Below are 16,485 nucleotides of genomic sequence, written 5' to 3'. Positions count from 1 at the left end.
AAAAGTTTGCAAGATATATATGTGTATTTGGTAATCATAGTTCTATTCAGATTCAAACAACATTTTAGCACAAATTGATAATTTTACCGACATTTGTTACACTCTTATTTAAGGAAGCTTTGATTTACAGTTAAGACTATTTTTCAAATTACTTTTTTTTAGATATAATTCTGCAGAGAACAAAGAGAAGTCTGGATTCATCATAGAATTTGTAAAAGGCCCAATATCCTGATGAAGTGGAGGGTGTTGTTAGAGGTTTGTAGCCCCCAACCCCCCAACCCCCAAACACAAAATAGTCGAAATTGTAGTTCTGCAATACAATTGCTTAGCCTAGAAGGCATGTTTAACTGTCATATTAAGAATGACATCTAAAAAGTTAAAAGTAGTCAAAGTCAGTTGATACTTTTTTTTATTTTTGAAAGGAGTGTTACGTTACTGAATAAATCCTAGCTTATGTTAACATTACATTGATTCTGTCGGCTATTTTTTTACAAGAGTGTATTTTTTTTGTGCTGTTTTAGGGAGCAACCATTTAACTTAAAGGGGGGGGAGGGGGTATGGTTTTTTGTCTGAGTCAGATTTTTTTTTTTCGCCCAAAGCGCGAACATTTTTTTTTTCGCAAAATTTAACACTATAAGGTATGGGGGAAATCTGGATTCAGAATATTTTTTTTAGGAAATAACCATACCCCCACCCCCTCTTTGAAATCACATGGTCGATCCCTTGTTGCTACACACCTGTATCTTACCTCTTTTTATTTCGAAACATGACGTTCCAAATTACCATTGAATTTACTTCATATGATTTCGGACCAAGTGTTGAAATGAGTAATCCCATTACCAGGGGCCTGTTTTTCGAAAGTATCTTATGACTTAGACATGTCTTATGATGGTCTTAGGACATGTCATAGTCGTTAGATATGTTGTCGTAAGTGTCCTAAGTTACGATATATCATAACTTTTGTCGTAAACTTAAGACACTAGCTCGCGACATGACTTATGATGGTCTTATGATTATCAACTAGAATTCTAATTACTTTTCATGTATAATTTCATGTACAATGTACATTACAATAAAAATAATAGTTGTGTTTTTCAGTCGGCAAAATATTTAGATTTATTCTTCTCCATTTTGCATTCAAGCTTTTTGAATCTCCTGCGACGTAAAGTTTGGACTCCTTTTCTTACTCATGATTTTGAAAAATAAATATACATATTATTTCTTTCCTTATATATTACTTTATTTACGCATTTGCACGGGCATATAAGCAGACACTTTCAGTAATATTTTGAAACGCCATATAATTTCCATATTATAAATAAGTTTTATGTTAATGGATCACATACTAGCAAATGCATACTATCATATAACTTTAATAGATATATTTTGATTTCGATCATATCACATCAAAACATTCTACCATGGACTAACCAAGTGACACTGTTTAGTCTCAAATGGAGACAAGCAATTGTATGTTAAAAAAAATATTTCTTTTAAATTGCCTTAAGTAGATTTTTTTTTGTAGAAGGGATAAAGACAAATTTTGAATCGTTCAAAGCAAAGAAACGAAGAGACGAAACTGGTAAACAAGAAGAACATAACAAGAAAATGGCTGTGTACAGCAAGATGAGAAGAGTAAGAACTGATTTTTTTATTATGGTGAACAATTCAGATATTACAGTCAACATAAGAAGCGGATTTAGACGGGAGTTTTATTTAATATTATATACTTATATCACTCTAAACAGGGAACCCCCTTTTAACTTCATTTTCTTTTTGCTTTTCACTAAATTCCTTTTGTGACGCTACAATAAAAAAAGGAAAAAGGTGACCATATCTAACGACGTCACATATATATATATATACCTCATTTTGCAGATCAGTGAAAAAGTTTGTCTACGTAACGTCTAAACATCAAAATAGAAACAGAGTCCAACACCGAATCTCGTGCAATATAATATTTCTCCACTATTGAATTTTCAATACTCAAAAAGCTCGGCAGGCCTTCACTTGATGTAGCGGTAGAATTTCTCTCTCCCTTTCTCGCCGGTCGGGCTTTTCAAGAGAGAGAGAGAGAGAGAGAGAGAGAGAGAGAGAGAGAGAGAGAGAGAGAGAGAGAAATTAAATGCTAGGAATTGAGTGTTCTGTTGGATTATATTATATTCATAAATAATATACAGCATGCTTTCTGTCACAGTAATCACTAGTATTGTTTTTACAGACTGCTTTTTGCTGAGGTTATAATAATAATAATAATAAAAATAATAATAATAATAATGATAACAATATCTTTATTGAAAGAGAGTTATTACGGCATATATGGAATCTATTTGTATGTATTCAAAATGAAATTCAAGGGATTTTGATTTGAGCTTTATTCTCTTTTTTTTTAGAAATTAAACAACAGAAAAAAGGCCCTAAAAGTAAAAGTCCAGTATACCAGAGGAACAAAAAGAAAAGGGCTCGAAAAGCCTTGTGGTGCAGAACATGTCTTATGAACAAACAGATTCATAAGACGAAGGATCGTTTATCGTCAGACCTCTGCCTTGGAGGTCTGACGATGTTGATAAATTAGTAAAAAAAACTAGACCAAAAACATGATGGTCAACTAACCAAGAGAAGGAGACGACAGCAACATAAACGAAAGGTTGGGGCAGTTTCCTCAAGGATAAAACCAGAAGTCGTGCCGGGACATGAATGGGTGTTTAAATAGTTTAAAAATAATGTCAATGATTTAACTTTATTCGTTTTAAGTATACAAGTTTTACCGACCAAAGTAAATGCTACATGTAATTGTTAATAATTTTTACACAATTATTTGTCCCAAACTAAAAAAACCTGATATATCGTTCTATTCTTATATTAACATATTTCAGTCATCACGAAATCAAATAGATGCGAACAGAAAGAGAAAAAATACATCTTCATGTCGGATGTCAACATACCGTCTTCAACAACAACAAGCGGTTAGAAGGAGAAAGTTTTTGATAAAAAATAGTAAAGAAAAGTGCTTCTTGAAACAACAGTATTGTCGTAATGGGCAAAACTATTTAAAAATAACACGAACAATGTACATTTCATTGGCAAAACAAAATATAATAACTTTTTTGATTTGTAACCTAGCATCACGGAAAATAAATGTTAAAAAAATATTTTTTTATAGAATCTTCATTTTTAGATGGAAAATCTTGTTTTCTTTAAATATGGAAGTGATACCGAGAAAATAAGCAGTGTATTATTTGCACATAGTAGTAAAAAAAGAAAGAAGACAAAATGGTAATTCTTCGAAATAGTAAGAAACTTGGTATATATTAAATTTCAATGTTTTAAATATTCTTTTGTGCGTAATTATACAATATAAACAAGAAAAAGCTAGATAGCAGTAAATTTTATCTGGTACCCTGATGTAAGCAATCATACAATGCACGTATACAACAGTTGGTTTTACATTTAAAATTCTTGTTTTAGTGGTGAAGCTCTTCATTGTGTATTTGTTATATTATATTGATGTCCATGAGCATAATCAAATATATATTTTGATATTGATTACACTGATAAAACATATAGACATTTAACTGGGATCTTATATGTGAATCTTTTTTTTTCAATTGATTAAAAACAGTAAGCAATGAAAGGGAAACAACTCTTGTTAAAATAGGAATATTTTTCGTATCTTTAAAAATTGAAGAAATTTGTTTTTTTTTTTTAGCTTAAAGGTTTACACGTTTATAATTATTAACATTCTTATACAAAATAAGTATTAAGATCTTGATTTTTTTATTTTAATAAGAAAGGGGTTGTATATAATTGGGTGCTTGTTAAACCCTCCAAATTACGTTGGATTTTATTATTCAGCTCGAATCTTTGTATTCAAAGGGAAATAACTCTTTCTATTAAAATAGTTGTTAGTCGTAATTAGGTAAGACAATCAAAACAACCACAACAAAAAGGATTCTGCAAATATGTTACTGCTTATTATATTTAAATACTCAGTCCTTTTACATCATGAAGTTGATATGTTTTTGTTCCTTAAAAACAGCTTTAGCAAAAACAAACAAAAATGCACAAAATTAGAGTTTTATAATTTTGTTATGTATGTAGATGTTTTTTTTAAATTATTATAGAACGGAATGTTAGTACTTTAATTTGTCATGTATTTGTAAATTGAAAATAATGAATAAATTTAGCTAAGATTCTAGATAATTGTTTTTTTTTTATTCAGGATTTCGCCATAGTCTAGATCTCCATTACGGGCAGCTTTTTTTTTATGAATTTCCAGTTGCTCCTCTCACTGTAATATCTTATATTTTGAGGCAATCATGAGTGTTTAATTCGAATTATGGGTTGTGGCAACTTAGGGTGTACAATTATGGCTTTGTTTGTTATACTGAAGTATGTTTGTATAAACAAATATATCTTGCATTATAATAGGGTTAGTTTGTAAGAACTGTTACTGGTCATATGTGGATGAAAGCTGCAAATATATACTGTTTTCTGTCGTGAATTTGCAGGTCAATTGGCATATATTTGGTGCACCAAACACGGAGATTACAAAGATTTTTGATAGTAAATGGAGTCAAAATGAGTTTAAATTTGAAGTAAATCAAGTTATTTCACACATTAAATATTTAAACTTGAAGTTGAATTTGATTTCAATTTGCATTAAATGAAAGTTGATCGTTGTATTAAATTTGTAACTCGATGTTGAATCAGATTTAAAACCACAGTAAACAGCTTACCGTTTGGAATATTATTGACTTTAATTTGTAGTAAATCATGTTTTACAGATTTTCTCTACATTAAATTTGATGTTGTATGTATATTAAACTTTGTTAAATTCGAAAATTACTGGACAGTAAATCAGGTGTCAATTCATGAACTTACTGCGTCCAGTAAACTATTTGTAAACTACTATTAAACATTACGTTTACTTGAACTATAAACTACCAGAAAAAAAATAAACTCGGAAATTACGACTGATTTTTAAGTAGTTTATTGATACCTTAAATTAATACTTTCATGCAGTGTAACTGCCTGATTTATGTACAAAACAATAAAAGAAACACTAGTATATTCGTGACAAAAAGTCTCTTTTAATGTCATCAACTTTGACAATGTACCAGTCTTTCTTACCAGATAACATTAGTAAGGCCTACTGTAATTCCTCTAAACTCAAGGCTGAACTTGAGAAACACTGCAGGGATGTCATAGTGTTTTGTTTTTTCTCAACAAGGACAAGGTAAATCGAGCATTGTATTTGCAAACGACGTTTTGGAGACGTCGTTAAAACCGCGAATAACATCAAAGCAGAATTAGAAACTCAGGAAATAAAAGCTGATTTAAGTAGCTCCACCATACCCATTGAACAAACCGGTAAGCATGTACTTTAAACAGCCGCCCCAATATTGTGACAGAAAATAAAAAAATGTTTATATTTCTGGAGATTATCACATGAGTATCTTGCAAATGATGAAGTATCGTTGAAAATGACAGAAGCAACTATCCTACTCTGTTTAAAGAGTTATATAACTTGGCTTCTTGATAAAGTCTTTTAATACATTTTCTTCAGTAGCAATCGATATTTCACAAGACATTCATAGAAAACGTGATGCTGTCGCAGAATACATGCTTGGTGGCAAATAATAATAATATAATTACTCCATTTAGTCTAGGTCTTGAAGTAAGCTGTACCATGGGTTTAAATCGAAATCTTTGACGCAGAAACAATATGTATTTAAGTATGACAAGGAGCAGAGGATTTTGACGAGTGTAAATAACAAAAATACAAGATGGTTGTTGTCTTCTGTTTGGTATATATAATTGTGGTTACAAGGTGTTGACAATATTAACTTTAAAATCGAAGCGATTGACGGTCAAAACACATTTCACTCAAAGGTGCATGGTTTTTTTTTTAAATCCCGTTCTACCTGGAACGTTCGGCTTTGGTATCTGACAACGGTTTGAACGAAAACAGGACAAATCAGTGGTATATGACGAAAACGCGTCATCACTGATGCAGTACTTACCCTTTACATAACCGAAAATAAGGGGGAAACCGTCACGACGTCAAAATGCATTCGAATTTGAAACTTAAACACGTCACATACAGATCCAATTGGCCAGACTCCTGACAACAAAAGTATCGAGTTTATCTAAATTTGCACATCTAAGATCGGTGATATAGGTGTTTACATATAGGACTATAAAATTTGATTTTCAGGGCCAATATAACGCCCCCGTAGCCTTTTTGATCGCTTTGTGGTTTCCAGACACTGTCTTGTTTAAATGTTGCAGTTGGGAAATGATGGTTGGAGTCCGGTCTGAAAGACTTTCGTGTTGATTTTGATGTATATGCAGGAGAAACAGTCGAGCAAATACTTATCGGCAAACAGGTTAACGGGACTGTTGGTGATTTGACCATTTTTTATGAAGCCTTAATACATGTTATGTTGTCCCCGTTTTTCCAATGACGTTTTCAGAGGATCGGTGGGTTGATATATCAATAACATTGTGATATGTCAAATCCTGAAAAACTGAGACGAAATTTAACATGCCCGCAAATGGTGTTAAATTTTCGCAATAATGTATTTCGAATACTCTTTCAATACTATGTATATCTTGTCTAGAAATGCTATTTATCGAGGTCAAAGAACAAGACCATTCTGTTACGCTTATTCATAATGCTTTGAAATTTCCATAAAATGTTTTATCTTTGAAAAAAATAAAATTAATGATACGTTATTATGATGTAACGTGCAAATATCATGTTTTTTTTATTCTGACGTCACGTGCAAATATGATTTTTTTTTCTTTCTGACGTCACATGCAAATATGATTTTTTTTTTATTTTGACGTCACGTGCAAATATAAAAAAAAATCCAAGTCGGAACTTAAGCATTGATATTATAATATTACTTGTATAATTTATTGAATGGATTGTTAATGTTGACAAAAATCAGTGGTTTTTTTTAGATGAAAATCGAATTTTTTAAGTGATGACCTTTGACATTGTTTTAAAGGCCTGATGGCACCAGCTTTTATATGATCTTATTTTTACGACACATAGTACACGATTTAAGCTTTCCAAAAAGCTATTAAAATGCCATGAGTTATGTAGGCAATTAAAATTTCTTAGATTGTCCTCTCCGGTGCTGTTCAATTACATTAGACAATAGCTTTTTATTGATGGAAGATGTTTTAATCTACCCCCGCCCTTCGTCTTCTATAGCTAACTCTGTCAGGACAACCTGTCTCGTTCCTTATTGAGTCAATAGAATTCCAATATATATTTTCTCTTGGTCTTTGTATTCAAAATGGCTCGAACCTTTTTTAACTATTGTTGCCTCCTATTGGTCTCTCATTATAGTAATTTGCAATTTAGGTAAGCTAGACAGATATTTCCTGTGAATTTTTACTTTAAAGCAACGAAGACTCGTGATTCAAATGATATTTATCTGTAAATTTAGTTTCTGAATTGTTTTCGTTCCAATGCTAAAGCTGCAATGCATACATGGTAAGCCAAAGAAGTCCTTATTTTTTAAGGTCATTTTGGTTTTAGTTCTCCAAATTTTTCAATTCGGTGTTCGTATCTTTTGGTCACAAATAATCCTATAAAGTTTGTTCCGCAGTCACGTGTTTTACACATTGTAATCATAACATTAGTTTTCACTTACTTACTCGAACAGATTTTTTCAAGTCTAAGTCTATTTTTGTAAAACATTATCAATATTTCAAAAATAGAATCGAGTTGTTCAATATGTTATGGCACAATAGTGTCAATAGTTTGCTGGATTTTCCACACATATTGAATCCTACAATATATACATACCTATCCATGGAATGTTGAATGGAAGCTTAACCGGCTTTCCCTGTCTCTCTTGCCACACTTTGTACAGTAGGAAAGCAGTCGCTGGTTTTATTATCAAGTTCACAATGCATATACTAATGTACAGGTCAGGAAGAATATTCAATAATTGATGTTACTTAATTCAAAGTTTAAATATTCATTCATTCAACTTTCAATTTATAGTTCTGTTATAATGTTAATTTAAAAGCAGCATTCAGGCAAGTCAAGTGGAATGATGTTCCGTATTAAAAACTGACTAAATAACTGGTGCGGGCCAGACCTTCATTTGAACCGTCTTACCTTTTTTTATTCTACATATTCCATCAACAATGCAGGGGTGGGGTGTCATATAAAGTCTTTCCCTGGCGCGCTGCTTAGTTTTGTTTTCAAGCCACAAAACCGGGTTCAACCCACCATTTTTTTCTTTAAAATGTTCTGTACCAAGTCAGGATAATGGCAATTGTTATCGTATAGTTTGTTTCTGTGTGTGATGCATTGTCGTTTGTTGTTTGTTCACTTCAGTGTTTCTGTTGTTTCATTGTCCAAATGTACTTATTTGCGTAATTCTCTGTCCGTAATGTTGTACTGTATTCATGTCATTTAAACCATTGTCGTGACGTCAGCCTATTCATTTACCGTGGATTCTTTTTCTAGAATCAACGCTTCCTAAATCTGTCGCTGAAATGGACTCACCAAACTATATTCAACTGTTTCAATTGTGTGTCTAATTTCATTAAGTTTGAATTGGCTAATTTACTGATTTCTGTTCACTAATGGAATTAATTTAAAAACTTACCTTTCATTTTTGTTATTATTATATGCCTTCACTGGGAATCGAACCCGTCCTTGAAATCTGTTATGTGTGACTGACATCAACATATCGACGAAACCTCTCGGCTACCAATCAGTTACAATTTAAATGTCTATTTTATATATATAAATGAACATATGATATACATCGGTACAACGGACACACAGGGCTTGTACCTTTATATATACATAATAGGCAATCCTATAGTATAAGTTGGTAGCCGCAAGTTTAGCATGGTTAAGATCAATGAGTTAAAGGTAAGGACTTGTCGGTTTAGGTTCGAATCCCTGTATTCTCTTTTTTTGTCCCTATTCCTTAGTTTTCCTGTTGTTTTTGTTTTTTGTTTCCTTGTTTTGTATGTTATTGTGGATATTTTTGTAATAATATCGAGTTTTACCGTTTCCTTCTGGACTATTATGGACTATTTCACATATTTGAAACGAAAATGATTACATTCTATTTGTCCATTTTTGTTTTATAAATATAATATGATTTCATCTGTTTTGCTACATAATTTTACAAATGTTTATTCGTAAATTCCTATTCGAGAAAATCGTGATGTGCCTAGAATTAGGCTTCTTGCTGGAAATGTCGGTAACATACCTATTAAATATACTTTATATATGCTCTTTGGTCGGGTTGTTGTCTCTTTGACACATTCCCCATTTCAATTCTCAATCTTATTAGAAATAAGTTCGAACATGCCTTATTTTGTAAAAACCGATAATATTCAGATGCCTGATAATATAAAGATCTTTAAAGGCAGACGTGTTGTGTTATGTTTGTATTTTTTTGACCAATTAATTATGATCTTAGATTTATTAATGCATCGTTGGACACGCTATCATGGTTATTTAAACTCACTTACAATACCTTCTAATTAAGAAAAGGCTTTAATTTTGAAAAGACATTAACACAATTAACACAATAGTTTAAGTTATAGATACAATGGATAAGCGTTGATTCATGAAAAACAAACCATTCGCCCTCCGGGCTCATGGTTTCTTTTTCAAGAATCAACGCTTATCCATTGTATCTATATAACGTAATGGTGTCATTTTAGTGATATATTTAACATTGCCATAAAAGTGCGAGGTTTGGCTAGCTACAAAACCAGGTTCAACCCACCATTTTTTTCTTAAAATGTCCTGTACCAAGTCAGGAAAATGGCCATTGTTATATTATAGTTCGTTTCTGTGTGTGTTACATTTTAATGTTGTGTTTCTGTTGTGTCGTAGTTCTCCTCTTATATTTGATGTGTTTCCATCAGTTTTAGTTTGTAACCCGGATTTGTTTTTTTCTCAATCGATTTATGAATTTCGAACAGCGGTATACTACTGTTGCCTTTATTTACAATGGTTATCCCTTTAGTAGCTTAAGGATGTACTTAGGTGAGGTTTTGGAATAAGTGTCAAATTTTCGGACTTCTTGGTGTTTTTCCATATTATAGAAGGTAAAATATTTTGCCCCATAACACCTTTTTATCTTTTAACATAAGACTTAATAGCTCATAAAAGGTCATTTGACAAAGTTTAAGCAGATTCTTGATTTTCCTCCTTTTGATTTGAGACCCAAATAATACCAATGTAAATATAAGGTAAAAGTCCGAGTCAGCCTTTTCCCGCCATATTTTATAAATCAAATATCTCGAAAAGGAGCTCCATGACCTATTAGTATTTTTAGCTTATTTTGATCCTTAACTAATACTTTTCCAGCTTAAAGTATCAATTTTGAATTTTTGATTTATTTAATTTTATCTTAGATCCCCGAAGTACATCCTTAAACCCTTTCTTTTATTGAGAGGCAATTGATTAATGAAAGAGCATAAATCATCTAAAACGATGTAAATCAAAGAAGTATTCCCTATTGAGACATGATGATTTGTCTATTTGTACAAAACTACGTAGGTATTAAATGATATTTAAATTGTTCAGTCGACATGCAGAACTTCTAGTTATAATATATAATTATTTGTAAAGACATGTAAATAACTACATGTATTGATAAAATGATATGAAACATTTTAAAATGAAACTATCAACAGCGGGTATATGGTACTCAATTGGGCAAAGTCGTTAAGTTGTATGCTAAACGCCGATTGCAATGACGGGAACGTATAATAATCAACTATTTTAACGTGGAGTTCATCTGAATATATCAAACTAGTCAATTATTATTAATACTAATTCAGTCGATCACATTAAAGGGCATAATCTTGTTTCACAGTATCGAATATCCTTACAACAGATGTCATTAACTAGCTTCTGATAGAGCGGCAGTAGTTGTTAAATTCAAGACCACCGAATTGACTCTTAAATTTGATATGTAACATTTATTCGAATTTAAACAGTTCCAAATGGAAAACAATAAACAATGCATGGAATCTTTATAAACTGACAAAATTTAGTGCGAATTTTATAACTAGACACGACCTGTTTACCTGCCGAGATAAGCCCGAAAATTACAGATGGTCATGTGATCCCGATATAATCAAATATAAATAGACAGACAGACAGATCGGCACGTACAATTGTACGATGATTATATTCCTAGATCTGTTTTACGAGTATTTCTTATCATAGATTCAGAAATATTGAAATCAGCGTTTTAAGAATGATTGTTTGCACTCTGATTTAATCAACGAGGTAGATCTTCCTACTTGCTCCCTAGTTTCACTTTTCAGTGTGACATTCTTTTCTTTTCCATTACTGAACATGCATAATTAGCACACACGCAAGTTTTATAAACATGAATGGCAAACAACAACTTTGATTAACATGTTCATCATGGTGACCGTCTTGTGTTTTGGTTTTGGGAAAAGGCAATTTTAATGATGATACTTAAAAGGTTTTCATTATGGAAGATATATAGAAGATTTAAAAAAAAAAAAAAACTCGTGACTAACAATAAGGATGTTTTTGGAAAATTGAAATTTTGACGGTGAGTAGGATGTAAGATTGTTTTTCTCGCAGAATGTTTTTTTTTTAAATTGTGCTAGTAAAAATAGCCTGGAATCATTTCGGCAAAAGGATACCCAAGACTAAATCTGTATATATTCTTCACGCTGTCTGAAAGAAAAAGATAATTTTAGAAATATAAACTTTTTTTTGTACGGACAAGCATTTATACATTTCATTGTAAAAGAACAGGTGCACATTTATTATTTTAAAATAGGAATGCATACTTGTATTTTCTTCGAAGATCTAAACATTTACAAGCCAAGGGAGCAGTGCAAGCACGTGCATTAATGAATACAGAGTAATTAATGTCATCTATCGAGATTGGCGTCACATGGCCCAAATTTGAGCATTTTACCTTGAAACTAAATAAAAATTTATTTTTGCCAAAATGCAGTACTGACAGTTAGCTTATAGGTAATTCAAATGAATAAAGGCGTACTAGTTTATGTATTATGTTTTAAGACAGAACGTGTTTATTCTCTTTAAAAAAAAACTTAATGTTCGATGCATGATTCGATAATCCCAGCTAAAGCGTTATACTTTTTTTGATATTTTCTATCTTAATTTCGGAATTTGTGAAAAAGCAAGAGCAAACTCTCCATTACATATATACTTACTAGGTTGGTTGGGTACCTCGTAGGTTGCATCTGCTATAGGTTGGTATATACCAATGAATAGCACGTCCTGTGCAATGGTAAAGCAGTGGAGAACAAAAAACTGAAACCATAATCAAGAGAACTTTAATCGCTTAATTATAATTTTCAGTTTTGACTGTATTTTTTTATTTATTAATCAGTTTTGTTTTAGCCTTACTCAAACACATATCTCGCTCCAATTGAATTTTGCTCTTGGTGGAACAGATTTACTGTTCATCTTGAAAGATTTTTTGAGTATATCATCCGTTAAAATTATGCATAAAAGGCGGCGGAAGATACCGAGAGGAGATTCCAAACTTACAGGTTGCAGATAAACTGACAACGCCATGCAAGGTTAAAAACGAAAATCAACGAAAAAACAAATAAGTCCTAAAAGTACTGCATAAAATAAAAGACTGAGCAACACGAACATCACCAAATACCGGCGTGAACGAGTAAGTTTATTGAGAATAATGTATTATATGTATAAGACCAATATGTATTTTGTTTGCGTAATGTCCACTTGCTTGAATATGTAAGCCCGAAATATTTAGTACTGATAGTTACCTTCAAGACTAATTGTTCTAAATAGCGTTTAAATATGTGACAATATTAATTTAAAGGTTTTTTTATTATTTTATGTGCTTTTTACAAATATGACGGCTTATGGTTTTCAAAATTTGCTCTCACAAAATCAATAGAAAAAAAGACATGTATGGAGTAAAGATGTGGCCATTTCGCGTTTTGGCAATTTCCTCATTTGATATGCATTTAAAATAAAACGCAAAAATGCGAAAACACAATGGCGAACGCTAAATGACAGCATCCGACTAATATACACATTGCCTAATGAAAGATAACAAACCAAGAAAACTGCCTCTTCAGATTTACTATGTACATTGGCAAATACACCGATCAGCAAAACAAACAAATTCATATAAATGTAAGAATCCGGTAAGAAGCTGCTTGTTGTAGCCCTGTGTCAAGAAAAAATAAAATGTTTAAGCTTATAAATACAACTACAATGTACGTAATTGAGGTTATTTTTTATTACTTTTTTATATATTGAGCTTAATTAATCACAGGTATTGCAGTTTCTTTAAAATGTATTCACAAGTTATTATTCTAAAAGCAAGAATTTGTACTAGTCAAAGCTTGATATCTGCACTACTTGATATATTGTACAGATACTTGTAAAATATTGTTAACGTTGAAGATCGTGACGATGACATTTTCAAAGCGTGCATATAAATAGACATATACAAAACAAACATACAATATACAAAATAAGAAGATGCGGTATGATTGTCAATTAAACAGCTCTCCAACAAATACCAAATGGCGTAGTAGAAGTTAGCAACTGTGAGTCATCTTTAACAATGAGCAAGACATCTACTGCATTGCAAGCTATCAAAGGCCCCGACATGTCAAATACTCACCACACCGTTAAAATAAAGTGTTTAGTAAATGGTCTGAGTTCGTCAAAATGTAATGTGAAAAGGTTTAAATGTCTTTTATCCAAATTTATCAGTAGGTATTTAAAAACGCGTATATAATTTAAAATGATAATTGAATGCAGAGATAAGAGATAAGATATAGTACTTACCACACCGTTAAGATGAAGTGAATAATCACAGTAACCTAAAATAATGTAAAATTATCATCGACTTATTCATCGTCATATTCATCGTCATATTCATTGTCATCATCATCATCATCATCATCGCCGTCGTCGTCGTAATTATCGTCGTCATCGTTGTCGTCGTCGCCATTATTATCACCATCATCAGTGTATATCAACAATATTTAGTTCGGTTTTAATATATTGATCACAAAATCAATATTCATAACGATAAAAACAAGTTTACTTAAAGGATCGATAAGTTTACCCGTACCGTATCGTATCTAAATTAACGGGCTCGGTAAACAACGTCGCCGTAAAAATTAGTGTTATCCCGTCTGTAACAAGTTTTCTACGGATACAGCAAAACTTTTAAACCAAATCTTTGTATCTATGAAGAATTTGGTAAAGGTTTTAAAACCTTAACTTAACAATTTACCAGTTAAACACAGATTCAGTTCATTGAAATCCATAACGTCAAACACAAAATAATCGTCCCTTTTGTCGTAAATATTTGTGTGGAGTTTCCTGTGTAAAACTTTCTAAATCTAGAAATGAACAGTTATTGCTGTTTATATTTGCTTTATTTAAAGTAAGTTCTTTGAGTAAATTTCGGCAGTATATTTACAAAGTTTTTGATTATTTAACGGAAATATTTTATCAAGATAGCGGTAAGTGTTGTTGAATTTATTTATTTAGACAGGTCTTTGGTCATAAACTATGATTTGTAACAGTACATGAGCGAGACTGCTACTAAACGGGCGCAACTGGTGCCTATAAGAATTCCTACAACCTGTCGATAAACTTTATTGCCGACATGTACATAAATGTTGTCCAGGAAAAAATTGTACAGCTTTAATCATCTCATTTACCTTTGTCATAAGAGAAGAAGACTTAATATGAGTTTAAAGTTTCACGTTATTATATGTCAAAATTTGCAAAAATAAATTAATAAATGCTTTTGAAGATTATTGGTCATACTCAATTGGCCGTGACGGTGGATTTTTGTTTGATTTATGATCATATGCTCATTATTTTAATTTTCGAGCGCATGAAAGAAGGACGAAAGATACCAGAGGGACAGTCAAACTTATAGATCGAAAACATACTGACAACGCCATGGCCAAAAATAAAAAGACAAAACAGACAAATAATAGTACAGATGACACAACATAGAAAACTAAAGACTAAGCAACACGAACCCCATCAAAAACTGGGGGTGATCTCAGGTGCTCCAGAAGGGTAAGCAGATCCTGCTCCACATGTGGCACCCGTCGTGTTGCTTATGTTATTACAAATCCGGTAAATAGTCTAATTCGGTAGGTCACATTCGTGAAAAGGGAAGGGTATTGTAGTTACGACATAAGGAACATATCCGATATCATCTGTGAAACGGTTATTCCATAACGGTCAACCAACTCGTGATGTCGTCCGTAAAATTTACGAAGGGATGATTTCAACTTCACCATTTGGAACTCCTGGTTTAATAGATTCCTTGTGAGAAGCAATCCTCTATAAAGGAAATCATGATACGAAATACAAGCCCGGGAATATCGTATCAATTGGGAGATATATACTCCGCATACAGGCGGTGCTGGAATGTTGCTAAATAGAAATGAGCTATGATGTGTCAGTGTTTTGTGTAAAATATTTTTTTCGGCCGTAATTAACAAGGAAAATGTTTTTGTTTTGAATGAGAAACATCCTTTCTTGTTTTAATTTCCATCTTAAAGGCAGTGTTTTCAATTTAAACTGTAATTTAGACACCGTCAATAATACATTGAATTTACATTGACATACCTATAAACAAAAACAATCAAAACACATATTAATATAATATATATATATATAAATATTACCTTCAACACAATTTTAGACGACTCCATTGTGATGTAGTCATTTAGATTTAGGTATTCTCAGAACCCTTTAATAAAATAAGTTATAGTGAAGTAATCCTTGTCATATGATGAAGAAATAAACAATTTACAAAATTATACAGAAATAAGTATGATATGCTGTCTCTTCTTCAAGTGCAAATTCATATTTCCCTTAAATATAAACGGAAGAAATCAATTAGCTTGAACATGTGTTGCAATGTATTTTTTATACTATTTAGATTGAGGCCAAAACATTTGAAAAAAGGAAAATGAGTTTTATGTAAATAACAAATGTAACATTTGTTTGTGATGATCGCGTATTCGTTTCTCCATTCTATACTAGGGAGCATAACATAGTACAAGGTATAGTAACATGCCTATAATGAAATAATATAAAACGACTGCTATTCATTTGAATAGGATGTTCTTGTTCAAATTCTAACCCTCTATAGCTTCTGGGGGCTGCGCTCCCTAAACCCTCGGTAATAACAGAGATCAAGCTATTCAGCTGATGTTCCTTAATTATTTGTTTTTATTTCAATTAAAGGTCAGTGTGAGAAGAGCATTCAAACGACGGTAGGTAAAGAGTTCATCAATTCAAAAAGAGGAAGTCCATAAAAACTGACAAAATCAAACGCTCTCAATTAATGGAAGAGTTAAACACAACTGCCATATTCCTGACTTGGTACAGGACTTTTCCGAAGAAAATGGCAGGTTCAACTTAACAGCTTCCAT

General features: G+C 31.9%; 1 protein-coding gene and 1 long non-coding RNA gene across 2 annotated transcripts in view; one reads left to right on the top strand and one right to left on the bottom strand.

Annotated features, from left to right (window-relative positions):
- The window catches only part of LOC127720465 (type-1 angiotensin II receptor-associated protein-like), a 39,740-nt gene extending 23,915 nt beyond the window's left edge, over positions 1 to 15,825 (bottom strand). The window contains exons 1-6 of the mRNA XM_052227050.1: positions 15,733 to 15,825; positions 13,859 to 13,893; positions 13,118 to 13,229; positions 12,235 to 12,334; positions 11,692 to 11,725; positions 7,829 to 7,941 (exon numbers count right to left, since the gene is read on the bottom strand). Of these exons, the coding sequence (XP_052083010.1) occupies positions 7,829 to 7,941; positions 11,692 to 11,725; positions 12,235 to 12,334; positions 13,118 to 13,229; positions 13,859 to 13,893; positions 15,733 to 15,759 (421 nt within the window). The 5' untranslated portion in view covers positions 15,760 to 15,825. The remainder of the gene's footprint in view (positions 1 to 7,828; positions 7,942 to 11,691; positions 11,726 to 12,234; positions 12,335 to 13,117; positions 13,230 to 13,858; positions 13,894 to 15,732) is intronic.
- LOC127720470 (uncharacterized) lies at positions 156 to 4,203 on the top strand. Its single transcript, XR_007990807.1, has 3 exons — positions 156 to 255; positions 1,526 to 1,635; positions 2,394 to 4,203. It is a non-coding gene; the product is annotated as an uncharacterized LOC127720470 (long non-coding RNA).
- Positions 15,826 to 16,485: the final 660 nt, after the last annotated feature.

This window comes from Mytilus californianus, unplaced genomic scaffold (assembly GCF_021869535.1).
Source record: "Mytilus californianus isolate M0D057914Y unplaced genomic scaffold, xbMytCali1.0.p SCAF_11, whole genome shotgun sequence".
NCBI lineage: Eukaryota > Metazoa > Mollusca > Bivalvia > Mytilida > Mytilidae > Mytilus > Mytilus californianus.
Note: the sequence above shows the minus strand (reverse complement) of the source record. Positions and strands in the feature narration are given on the sequence as shown.